Raw genomic sequence first — 13,537 nt, 5'->3', positions numbered from 1 at the left:
TGTTTAAAACAAAACACGCTCAAGTGCCTGATTAATTCAGAGATTGTCACACAAACTCTCCTTATGGGTTTCTGTTAGCCTTACCTCCACCTGGCTTTTGTTCATGCATCTCTTTGAATAGTCAATCTTTATAAGTTCACGTTACCCTTCCATCTGTAATGCAGGGAGAAAACACTCCGGAAAAAAGGTAGCACTTCTTCCAAATCTGCATTCTTCTATCTGTAGATGTACATTTAGGAACCCTGTACTGGTCAACCATATTACCAGCTCTAATTTCCATCCATTTTGATCTAAAAAGATCACTATTCCTGCTAAAACATGCTTTCCTCACCCCCCCGAACAAATCCTAGGCCCCCTAGCATCCCAAAAGCAAACCTTCCTGATGATTCATGTCTTCGTCTTCCAGATCTGGTTCCCTGTTCCAAACCAACATCCCTCCAGCTAAGTTCCTGTCTCTCCTATCTGATCTGATAAAAGTCTTCCTTCATGTGCTGTTTACACATCGCTCTACTTCCTAAACAGCTTCGTGACCATCGTCTTTCTCAAGGGCCCCATGGACTGTCTAGAGATGTCCTGTTACGTTCAAAAGTACCTAATTAGCTACAGATGTGCAATTAATATTTGTTGAATAGACATTTTAATAGGCTTATTTTGGATTTCTAATTTCTACTTAACGATACAGTCATTTCTATTATGAGATCGCTACCATCTATCTTATAAGTAATTCAAAGAACTAGAGTATCTTTTCTAATTCCTCTCTCACTCTGCTCCACAGCAATCCAGAATGGTTCTCTGTACATAGGAAGCACTTGGTAAAGTCTGCTAGCTTCCTGACTAGAAGAACTATATCATTATAGACTTCAAAACCATTATGAACTGCATTATAAGCATCAAACCTGGAAATGGGAGTGACAACTCACAATGACCCAGATTGTTTCAGAAAACAAGGGAAACAGCTTCACCACTCTGGTAACAGCTCCGAGTACAGTGTTATGTTTCAGATAGAAAGTTCGCTTAGGCTCCTGTTTCTATACTCACATGTGAAGAATGAAAAACATTTGTGTTTTCAATAAGACCACATTTTAGCACCTTGAGGCAAAACAGGCGTAGGCAATGACTTGCCAAAGCAAAAGAGAACAGCTAGAAGCAGATGCCTAAGTGCAGAAACCATTAAATTTTTGCACCTTAATTTTTGGCAGATTTCGTAGTCAAGTGCAACCCGACAGGAGTAATGAATAAATAAACAGCAGTTCTAGACATCTGGTGGTGTGGAAGAGATATTTTGGACTGTCAGATAAATATTCAGATGATAAAACTTATGGCTGATTCCTCCCTCACTAAGCAACTGTGGTGAATGCTCGTGGTGGGCATATCGATGGAGAAAACCAAAACTGCAACCTGAAGACTTCATGATTCAGGTCGCAGGTGACATGCTGTCCCATTAGAGGCACAGCGCATACCTGGCAAACCATGGGGCTGACCCCTCAGAGGAGCCAGCCCGCTCCTGCCACAGCGCTGGGGATGCCCTGACAACTCTGCCCCGGATTTGGCCGTCCTCGTCTTCCCCAGCCGATGACGAGGCTGTCAATTCTTTTTCAAGAAAACGTCAGTTTCTTAAAACAAGTTCCAGTCACGTTTGCAAGTAGGGAGCCATTACCTGCCTCTCCAAGTGACTTTGCTGCCCTATAGTTTGTGCATCTCAGCACCTAATTCTCTGCAGTTAATCTTCTTTCTCTGTTTTCATGTAGCTCTAAGGTCAGGGTAGCTCATCATGGCCCCAGGTATTGTCTACAGACCCGGTGTGAGCTTTCGACAATCTGTGGATCTCCAAGATGCTATTCATGGAATAAATTCAACTTTAAATCACATATGTAACATAAAGAACTCTACAAAGAGAAAAAAAGGAAACCAGTATCATGTACAGTTGCAGACTGTAAAATCTTTCCAGCCATTTCAACTACCAAAAGACTTGTTTACCCAAATACGAAATTACCTAAGTCGTAACAGTACACCCTGGATCTTGTGAGCAAATTAAAACCAAGTGCTAAAACGAAGCTCTGTCATAACTACTTCAGTACTCATAGCTGGCTTCCATGCTAGGAAAGAATTTCAGAATAAGAAAAACAGACTATCTGATAATTAAAGGGAGGTTTCCAATTGCTTTAGTCTAGACTCCATTTATTATCACGGAGATTAGATGCTGTGGGAGAGGGGTTTCCTTGATGATACTGCTTAATTAGGTGTCTTTAAATGTAAAACCAATATTGCCACCTAGTGGCAATCTAAGTCACCAGCTAAACAGGTGGTCTAAATGGCAAACTGTAAATGCAAAGGACAATACAAATTAAGTAGAAGCATACTGAAACTAAACAGAAGCACAGAATAAACTGCTAGAAAAGTTCAAGGCTTTAGAGAAATAGAACTGTTTTCTAAGTTTTGAGAGTTGAAAATCATGCATCCATGAAAAACACAGTTGCTAATATTGCGTGTGTACAACTTCAAGGCTGTATCCTTAAAAGGAAGCTGCCTGTCCTCCACACAGCAGCACGCAGCCGTGAGGGTGGTGAGCCCGCTTCAACAACGCAGATGAAGACCAGGCTCCTCGGCTTACGGCAAAGTAACGAGACAGAAGGAAACCAGGCCAGAGCTGCCTCCCCCTGCCTCCCCCAAGATGGACTGTTTGCGGGGGAAGTCAATCACCACCTTCCTTAGTCATTGTTTTTTTTTGTTTTTTTAATTTTAAAAATACTTTATTGCTAAAAAAAAAATGCCAAATCAATTACAATAGTAACATCAAAAAATCACTGATCACAGATCACCATAAGAAATACAATAATAATAAAAAAAAGTTGAAATATTTCAAGAATTACCAACATGTGACACAGAGACAGGAAGTGAACAAATGCTGTCGGAAAATTGATGCCGGTAGACTTGCTCCATGCAAGGTTGCCTCAAACCTTCAATTTGTTAAAAAAAAAAAAAAAAAAAAAAAAAAAAAATGCAGTATCTGTGAAGCACGATAAAATGAAGTATGCCTGTAATGTCTTCCATCAGGGGCTATTTTCTTAGGAAACTAATGAGCTACAGAGGGAGGAATTGGGAGGACTTACCAGGAAGAGGTTGCATCTTTAAAGAGAGCCTTTGCACGGCATTTCCAGTGTATCCAGACAATGATTCTAAGCCCTTTACACTCATGAACTCACTTAATCCTCCCAACAACTCTACTCAGTAGAGACTATTATTACTATTACGTGTTTTCACGTAATAATTTGGGCAGTAATCAGTAATAATAGTTTGGGAAGCTGACCCTCATGGTAGTTAAGTAATTTGCCCTGCCTGACCCAGCTAGTGATGGGGCTCAGTTCCAACCCAGACCCTCTGACTTCATAGCCCATTCTCGGAATCACTACTCTTTTCTGAGCATGTGGGAAAGTCACCTTCCTGTGCACGTGGATGTGCTCCTTCAGGAAGGAGAGTTGTGTGGACCAGACCAGATGTGTAACAGGAAGAGACTGGGGCTGGTTTGATCAGAAAAGGAACTTCTTAAAAGAATCTGAAACAAAGTATTTTTCAAATGCATCACATACAGAAAATGGCTGGAAAAGCGAGTGACTCTTGTAATATTAAAGAAACGGAAAGACATAAAGTATTTTTAGGAATTGTAGAATCTTCAATAAGGGGCAGCTATTAGATGATATTAAAGAATTGTTTTTAATTTTCTTAAGAGTGACAAGGCAATCATGGACTTAGAGAATGTGCTTCCTCTTAGGGGACACGTGCTGAAGTATTTAGATGTGAAGGGTCATGATGTGGGCAACTTAGGTTCAGATGGTTCAACAAATCTGTTTACGTGTGTGGAGAGAGGGTTCGTGCACACAAAGATGGAAAATGTTGAAACATTGTTGACTCTGAAGAAAGATACATGGTTTTTGATGTATTCTTTCAATTTCCTCCTAATTGGAAATGTTTCAAAATTAGAATTTGGAGGAGAAACTTACACTGTGTGAATGGATCAACACTCCCAGTCCTAATGCAGAAGCCAGCGGGGGAGGGGGGGAGGGGGGAGCGGGGGAGATAGGAGTTGTGTCACAGCCAGTGCAGCTTGGCTTCTGCCACCAACCGCACCAGCACTGGTCACCTGTCATGGCCACTAGCACCCCCGTCATTTCAGGCCCGAGAACCTGCATTTATCACAGCCACATCCCAGAGAGCATTACTCCTGGACCATTCCCAGTCCCAGTACAGACTCAGGGGCAAGCGTGCCTGATGGTTTTCTGCTCCCCGGATACAGGGGAAGCCAAGAAAGGAGTATGAGCCATTTTCGCTTCTGTGATGGGGGACAGAGCCTGCCCTGCTTCCCCTCAGTCATTGCTATACTGTCTGTGTGAGAGCAGTCAGTGAGCTTTCTGCTGCTTTCCCATACTGTCATTCACTTAATCATGAGATCGTACTTTCCAAGCATCAACTCATGCTCAGTGTTTTAGTCTACTCTTCTCCCTAAACTCTGTGGCTTCCCTGGGAGAAGTAAAATAGTAGTTATATTTAATATGAGAGGGGTTGGCCCTTATCAATTTAAAAATTAACAAAAAAATTTTTAATAGATAAAATAATTTACTTAAAATAATGTTTAGTTTGCACTTGTTCAATTTATTCTGGATTCATTTCAACTGTCCGATGTTGAATACCCACTATGCTGAAGGTGCTATGGAGGGATCAAAAACAGAACAAGCCACAGCACCTGCCTTCAAAGAACCTGTGATTTCATACAGCCTATGTGTGTGTTTGTGTGTGTGTAGACAAAAGTGTCCATAGCAGCACTATTTACAATAGCCAAGATATTGATGCAACCTAAGTGTCCATCAACAGATGAATGGATTAGAAGACGTGGTACATATATACAATGGAATACTACTCAAAAGAATGAAATATTGCCATTTGCAGCGACATGGATGGACCTAGAATTTATCATACTAAGTGAAGTCAAACAGAGAAAGACAAATATCATATGCTATCACTTGTATGTGGAATGTAAAAAAAATGATACACACAAACTTATTTACAAAACAGAAACAGATTCACAGACAGAGAAAACAAACTTATGATTACCAAAGCAGAAAGGAGAAGGGAGGGATAAATCAGGAGTTCGGGATTAACATATACACACTAGTATATATAAAATAGATAAACAACAAAGACCTACTTTTGTATAATAAGCTAAAATGGAAAAGAATCTGAGAAAGAGTATATATATATATATATATATATATATATATATATACACACACACACACACACACACACATATAAAACTGAATCACTTTGCTGTACACCTGAAACTAACACAACATTGTAAATTAACTATACTTCGATTAAAAAAAAAAAGTGACCATACTATAAGAGAAATAAAAGGAAACTTCTACTACAACAGAAAAGAGAGTAAGGAAAAATTAGATAATGAATTTCAGGGACTCAGTTTAATGAACATTCACTGAGGACCAGGTTCAGTACATGGAAAGCTCTGTGCTTGGTTCTGAGGCATCAAAAACTAGTAAGACACACTCTCTGCTCTCGAAATTTATAAAAGAGACAGAGATGTAACAAATAAAAACAGTACAAAGTGAAAAGTATACAATAAAAGTGGAACCAAGGAGGAAGTGATTTGTCCCTGCAGGTCAAGACGCTGCACAGAAAGGCTTCACTGGGACCCAGGAGCTTGTCAAAATGAAGGTCATCCTGTGCAAGGGAACAGAGGCTTGGCGTCTCAAATGACCCCAGGAACCACGAGGAGTTCGAAACTATTAGCAAAAAAATGCAAGGGGATGAGTGGTGGGAAATGAAGCTGGGATCAGAGACGGGGACTCTAGTTTACAAGCTCTGGTGAGACCGTCTTGGCAAAAGCTAAGGAGGTTCCCATGGCGCCACTGGATCCACACCCTATCAGCTGCAGCCACCTGGCCTCCACCACTAAATATGACGACCAAGCGCAGCTTAGATGGGACCCTGTAACCATCCTCCCCAGACTCTACTGCCAGTTTTAAGTACCCAGTGGTCCTGCATCCCAGGCCCGATCCTCTAAAGAGCCCCAGGCCTCCCGAAGAAGCGGGCATTCCCAGCCGCTAGCGGCACCTTCCGCCTACAGGGCAGAAAAGAAGGAGGAACATTTTATAATCTATATTGCTTCCCACCAAAAGGTACCCCATGCCTTTTCCCCACTGTGAACCAAGTCCTGGGAGCACTGTCCTGCCCCTGGTTCCCTGGAAGCTACTCTTCCCAGAAGAGGGAAGGGGGAAAGGCAGGTAGGGAGCCAGTAATGTGCACCCATTTGCACAAAAAAGGCCAAAAAAAAAAACCCCACACAATTAAAAAACAACAAAAAAGGAGCTGACAAATAGTAGAGGAAGTACTGGGGGTATACTCAATCAACTGACCTTGGCTGGCAAAGTATGTAGTCACCCACATTAACAGCAAGGTCTATCAGTATGAATTAAATGGGGAAGATAAATAATCTGAAACACATGTGAGGGCGTCCCTGGTGGCGCAGTGGTTGAGAATCCACCTGCCAATGCAGGGGACACGGGTTCGAGCCCTGGTCCGGGAAGATCCCACATGCCGCGGAGCAACTAAGCCCATGCACCACAACTACTGAGCCTGCGCTCTAGAGCCCATGAGCCACAACTACTGAGCCCTTGTGCCACAACTACTGAAGCCCATGCACCTGGAGCCTGTGCGCCGCAACAAGAGGAGCCACCGCAATGAGAAGCCCACGCACCGCAACGAAGAGTAGCCCCCGCTCGCCACAACTAGAGAAAGCCTGCGCACAGCAACAAAGACCCAACGCAACCAAAAAATAAATAAATTTATTTTAAAAATAAATAAATAAAACACACATGAATCTGCCTCTACAAAAGGGAAGGTATTTCTGGGAACAAGGTACAGAGATATATGTGCCCTTAATTCATATATGAATTCAAACGATACACAACTCTGTCCTGACATCATCACTGATTCACAGTTTTGGGTAACAGCCAAGGCCCAACTGAGCTAAATTCCATGGATGCTCACCTGGACCCCACTGAGGGACTATGTGGGCCCCTGCTCCCCGACCCCCGCAGAGGCCTCTACCAGAGCCCACGGAGGAATCCCAGCCTGTCAGGGTTGCTGCAGGACTTCCTCTCTGATGGAATCTGAAAAGGTTTAGTAGAAGAAAATCTCCAAAGTTGGGTTTCCAGACAAGGGGGAACTTTAAACTCATCAAGCTGCTCCTATCCCCAAGTACCCAAAAAAAACAAAAACAAAAACAAAAAAAAACCAACCACCTGTCTAGAGGCTGCAACACTTTCCTCTCCCTTGAGAAGGTATGATGCTCCAAGTAGAGGAGCCAAGGGTCTGTCCTTGCGGGGACGTGGGGAGGGGGGATGAATTTCATACGTAAAGCATTTAAAGATTAAGCACAGTAAGCCTTTCTGTCAGCAGTGCCTTAACCTTGGATACCATTACAGTTGTTCATTTTTCCATTGATATTTCCAACCCTTTATTTCCCAGCTCCCACCAACAGAAAGAAGCTGTCTGTCAAACACACACGTCTCTTGTCAGAGAGCTCTTGATGGCTTTTACCTCCAGACAGCACTTCTGTCTTGAAGGCCGCAGCCATATAGTGGAGGGGGCTGGGAGGAATTTCTTTGCTTGGCTAAAGAAGAAAGCTCCTATATGGCAGCACAAGAAGATAGATCTTCCTTTGCCCCAAACCTCCAGCATCATTCAGAACAGATTTAAACTCGGTTCACGCCTATTTTAAACGTCATTAAAGTGTACCTGGACGTGTCAATCTTTCTCTCCATAATCCTTCTTGGATATTACATTATAAATCAAAAGTTCAATTAATAAGATCCAATTAAAAAACGGATTAAGAAACTCACAGAAGAAGCACCGCACTAAGGTAAATGAAAGTGTTATTTCAACATAAAAATTGCCTTAGAACTTGTTACCAAAATTTTGAACATTAATTATCTTTGCTATTTTAAGTTCTGCCTTTAAAAAGTTATTTCTTACACTTTTTTCTATCATACTTTATGATGAAACCAGATAGTCCTATACATTTATATAATTCTCTTAAAATATATATATAATAATTTAGAATACAATGCTTTGAGCATTAGAAATTAACTAGAGCATTTTAAACAGTATAGTCCATATTAAGTGAGCAAAATGAAAAAGAGGTATTTTATCTCAATAAAATTGATCATCTATGGACCAAGAGCTTTGGAAAACATACATGAATCCAGAAATAAGTAATTATCTGACACTCCAAGTCATCTCCACATACCTGTGTAAGATCTGCAGCTTGCTTTAAGATGCTTTGTTTTAACTGTTCTGCTTTCTTTGCATGAAAAGAATTACTTTGACTCTGGATGACAAATGCAATTCCTTTTAAATCTAGAACAACAATAACAAAAAGTTTTCAGGTATTTTTTTAACAACAACTGAAATAAACTTGAAAACAAGTCAAAAAAAAAACAACCACAAGGCAAGCCTTCAGGCAATAAACTCTTAGGGAAAAAAATCAATTTATATGTAATTCTAATAACAAAATCTCCCTTTTTAAACTGATCTCTGCAACTTCCTTCCTAGAAGTTAGCAAGTAAATAAGCTCGCTGTACTAGACCAAGTCTGTGGTAGCAAACTGTGTTTGCTCCTGCATCTGTCAGAAAGTAAGCAAATGTTAATGTGGGAAAGAACACTCACTTCCCTAGTCACTGAAAATCCAACGTTTGCAAGAAGCCTTTTAACAATTCACACATATTTGTTGTGGTCATCCATGTACAATGCTTGGTGTCAGTCGATTTATCTCTTGTAAAAATAAAATACAGTGTGTGTGTGTGTGAAAAAAAAAAAAAAAAAAAAAACATACTAAAACTTGGGAGGACAGTAGAGCTACTGATTAAATTTATACTTGGTAATTAAAGTGTGCATGTTTAAAAAAAAAAAGTTAATGGTAACCACACCAAGGATAGAAATAAAATGTGTAATAAAGCCCTCAAAAAAAAAAAAAAAAAAAAAAAAAACAATTCACACATAATCCTACAGTGTGTCTACCTGTTAGGGGCTGCATTGTGTCCCCCAAACTTCATGTGTTGAAGTCCTCACCCCCAGTACCTCACAATGTGACCTTATTTGGAATTGGGTCTTTACAGAGGTGATCAAGTTAAAGCGAGGTTATTAGTATAGGTCCTAATCCGATATACAATACTTGGCGTCTTTATAAAAAGAGGAAATCTGGGCAAGAGACACACAGAGGGAAGATGCTGTGAAGACACAGGGAGGGGCTTCCCTGGTGGTGCAGTGGTTGGGAGTCTGCCTGCCAATGCAGGGGACACGGGTTCGAGCCCTGGTCTGGGAGGATCCCACATGCCGCGGAGCGGCTGGGCCCGTGAGCCACAACTACTGAGCCTGCACGTCTGGAGCCTGTGCTCCGCAACAGGAGAGGCCGCGATAGTGAGAGGCCCGCGCACGGCGATGAAGAGTGGCCCCCATTTGCCGCAATTGGAGAAAGCCCTCGCACAGAAACGAAGACCCAACACAGCCATAAATAAAATAAATAAATAATAATTAAAAAAAAAAAAAAAGATCATGCTACCTATCATGTTACTATCTTTAAAAAAAAAAAAAAAAAAAAAGACACAGGGAGAGGACGAGAGGACGGCCACCTGCAAGCCAAGGAAGGGGGCCTCAGGGGAAACCACCCCAGCCTCCAGAACCGGGAGACAAACTTCTGTTGAAGCCACACGGTTTGTGGCACTTTGTTTCAGCAGCCCTAGCAAGCTAACACTCTACCTCAAGCATCTTCTGGACAGCCCTTCAAGGTGACACTCAGCAATGACCTCACAAGGCACCTGGCCAGGACGCAGTGTTATCTCCAGGAAAACAGCCACGATTCCACACAGCAGGGCTGTGGCAGGAAGGGCTGCATAAAAGCCTGTCAGCAACACTGGCCGTATTTGCCGCCAGCTAAGACGGGCTTCAGGGCAGCCGGTGTCTTGACAGGGTCCAGACCAGGGGAGACCACAGAGGTCTCGCCGCAGAGGGGGCTGCTCAGGCCCCACACCAGGGAAGCACATCAGGCCTGCCCAGGTTCTGAGCTCGTGATAAAGAAAAGAAACTGCCATTGTGTCAGGACCCTGCCACCAGACAGGGGTGTTGGCCGAAGGCAGATGTCACATAAACTTTTAGCCTCCAAGCAACATGGATGGACCTGGAGATGATCATACTAAGTGAAGTAAGTCAGACAGAGAAAGACAAATATATGATATCACTTATATGTGGAATCTAATAAAAAAAAAATACAACTGAACTTATTTACAAAACGGAAATAGATGCAGACTTAGAGAATGAACCCCTGGTTACCGGGGGGCGGAGGGTCGGGGGGAGGGAGAGACTAGGAGTTTGGGGTTGACATGTACATGCTGCTATATTTAAAATGGATACCCAACAAGGAGTACTGTACAGCACAGGGAACTCTGTTGGGAAACAGAGAAAAGAATTTTCTCTGTAAACGGGAAAAGAATTTGAGAAAGAATAGATATATGTATACGTATAACTAAGTCACTTTGCTGTACACCTGAAACTAACACAATACTGTTAATCAACTATACTCCAATATAAAATAAAATTTTTTTAAAAATTAAAATTTTAAAAACTGTAGCCTCCAGCAGGCTGACAGTAAATGAATGTGAGGACCCTCCCCCCACCAGGAGCTTTTCACTTTAACCCCTCGACTCAGGGACGCTAACTTGGTTTTAATTTATTCCATTATATTTTATCATTCTCATGTTCCGTTCTATAGTTCCATTCGTTTATTCACTCAAATATTCATACAACAAATAGCTCCACAGTGAGCAGTCCAATTCCTAAAAATAATCCAAAATGCTCTCTGGTTAAAACTCAACAAAAAATTTAAAAGGAAATGCTGAACGACCTGCTGAATATGACCTCATTCTTTCTTTGCAGGACTTTATATAAATATGAACCTTCCACATACTAATCTCTGTTTTTTTTTTTTTTTAAAGAAATTCACGTTCTTTTATTTATTTATTTATTTATTTATGACTGTGTTGAGTCTTCGTTTCTGTGCGAGGGCTTTCTCTAGTTGCAGCAAGTGGGGACCACTCTTCATCGCGGTGCACGGGCCTCTCACTGTCGCAGCCTCTCTTGTTGCGGAGCACATGCTCCAGACACGCAGGCTCAGTAATTGTGGCTCACGGGCCCAGTTGCTCCGTGGCATGTGGGATCTTCCCAGACCAGGGCTCGAACCCGTGTCCCCTGCATTGGCAGGCAGATTCTCAACCACTGCGCCACCAGGGAAGCCCCTAATCTCTGTTTTAGATCAGCTTCTTGGCTCTATAAATCAGACACACAGATAAGGCTCAAACGGGTATCTTCTACTTCAACTGAAATGTAACCTTCGATCCACTACATCTGAAACATTAACGTAACTGACTTACCAAAATGAAAAAGATTTATTTTTTTAAGACTGTAGTCATTAAGCCTCAGAGAATAATTTTTGCAAAATTTAATAAAGTTGAAGATGCACATGTGCAATGACCCAGAAACTCCACCCTTATTAGTCATCCTTGACAAACTCTCAATGCGTGTACAAGGGTATTTAACAAGAGTGCTCACAGCAGCACTGTGTAAAAAGAAAAACTTAGAAGCAAACCAGATACCCACTAACAAGATACACAAATTGGACTACTACACAGCAATAAAGATCAACTGACACTTCATGGATCAAGCCAGATGGACACTGGAGATGAACCCTACAGACAGAACGCTGAAAACGCAAGGCACAAGGGAATAACCACACAGTATAAATCAATGGTTTACAAAAATATAAACACAAATATATAAAAAATGGATATGTACCATATATATGCATGTATACATATCAAATATGATGGGAAAGTATAAAAGACCACAGGAGAATGATGAACACCAAATCAAGATAATAGTTTAAATGCTACAGCTGTGTTAGGAATATTTTATTTCTTAATCTGAGTGGTAGATACACAATGTTACTCTTTGTAGCTTCCTGTATGTTCAAAATAATTCATAATAAATTTTTTTAAAAGAGCAGCTCCGACTTCCCTGGTGGCGCAGTGGTTAAGAATCCTCCTGCCAATGCAGGGGACACAGGTTCGAGCCCTGGTCCGGGAAGATTCCACATGCCGCGGAGCAACTAAGCCCGTGCGCCGCAACTACTGAGCCTGCGCTCTAGAGCCCGCGAGCCACAACTACTGAGCCCGTGTGCCACAACTACTCAAGCCTGTGCACCTAGAGCCCGTGCACCGCAGCAAAGGGTAGCCCCGCCTCGCCACAACTAGAGAAAGCCCGCACGCAGCCATGAAGACCCAACGCAGCCAAAAAAATAAATTAAATAAATAAATAAATATATTTTTTTTAAGTTAAAAAAAAAAAAGAGCAGCTCCATCTGTCAAAAGGTTAACCCTGCAGGAATCAACTCCTACCACCTCCTCTACCAGGTCAGCAAAGTTCCCACTGTTGGCACAGAAGCAGCTCTTTGGTGTGGGGACGAGGCTTGGGGAGAAGAAAAAACGCGAATTCTTCCCCTTTTCCTATCTGGGTCCTGTGCTGTTTCCTCTGCTCCTGAGAGATCATCCCCTTCCTTTATCACGTGCTTGGATCTCGCATGCTGTGTGCACTCATTCAGCAAACATCTCCAAGCCTCTCCTAAGCACGAGGATCCAGGATACACAAAGGAGCAAGCGTGACCCCAGCACGGGAGTCTAGCTCAGAAGACGCCATCACAGCACAAGGCCGTGGGTGTCACTGTAGAGCCAAGCAGGGACCCTGGGGGCACAGAGGAGGAGAGCCAGTGCAGGGAGAGCTTCTGGGGAGGGGTGTTTCCTGAGTTTCCTCTAAAACGCAGCAGTGGGACTTCCCTGGTGGTCCAGTGGTTAAGACTCCGCACTTCCACTGCAGGGGGCATGGGTTCAATCCCTAGTCGGGGAACTAAGATCCCACATGCGCACAGTGCGACCAAAAAAATATTAAAATTAAAAATTAAAATAAAAAAATTAAAATGAAATAAACATTTAAAAAGTAAAAAAAAATAAAACACAGTTTCCTACAGACCCAGGCACAGAAGGTAGCAGATCAGTAGCAGAAAGAAGAGAGTTATCACAGAGCCCACAGTCTACCTTATCTTGGGAGCAGCCCTGAGAGGTGACCAGGGAGTTTATTGGGCATTTCTGAGAAAAGGATGAAGGGAAAAGTCAGTGATCAAGTTAGAGAGGAAGGCTACGTTAGCCAGATCAGGTCAGGAAGGATTTACGTGCCACGCAAAGAGGCCGGGTCTATAGATGAACAGCTTTCAAACTGCGGAAGGGCCCCAGAGCGCTCCAGGACCCCAGAGAGCAGGGCCTCCCCAGAGGATGTGATGAGGACACCAAGTCCTGGGGACACCCAGGGACGACTTTTCCAACAGAGAGAGCAGTGAAGGTTTGGGACAGCAAATGGAGTG

The 13,537-nt window shown here is 42.4% G+C and overlaps 1 protein-coding gene across 11 annotated transcripts in view; it reads right to left on the bottom strand.

Moving 5' to 3' along the window:
• B3GLCT (beta 3-glucosyltransferase) overlaps window positions 1–13,537 on the bottom strand; it is a 119,244-nt gene that overhangs the window by 76,851 nt on the left and 28,856 nt on the right. For all 11 annotated transcript variants that reach the window (XR_009498758.1, XM_059903049.1, XM_059903048.1 and 8 more), the window contains exon 4: window positions 8,324–8,433. Coding sequence is in view for 10 of the 11 variants with exons in the window: in XM_059903049.1 (XP_059759032.1) it covers window positions 8,324–8,433 (110 nt within the window). In the remaining variant the exon portion in view is untranslated. The remainder of the gene's footprint in view (window positions 1–8,323; window positions 8,434–13,537) is intronic.

The sequence above is a fragment of the Balaenoptera ricei genome, chromosome 18 (assembly GCF_028023285.1).
Source record: "Balaenoptera ricei isolate mBalRic1 chromosome 18, mBalRic1.hap2, whole genome shotgun sequence".
NCBI classification, from domain to species: Eukaryota; Metazoa; Chordata; class Mammalia; order Artiodactyla; family Balaenopteridae; genus Balaenoptera; species Balaenoptera ricei.
The sequence above is the reverse complement of the archived record's forward strand: the minus strand, read 5'-3'. Positions and strand labels throughout refer to the sequence as shown.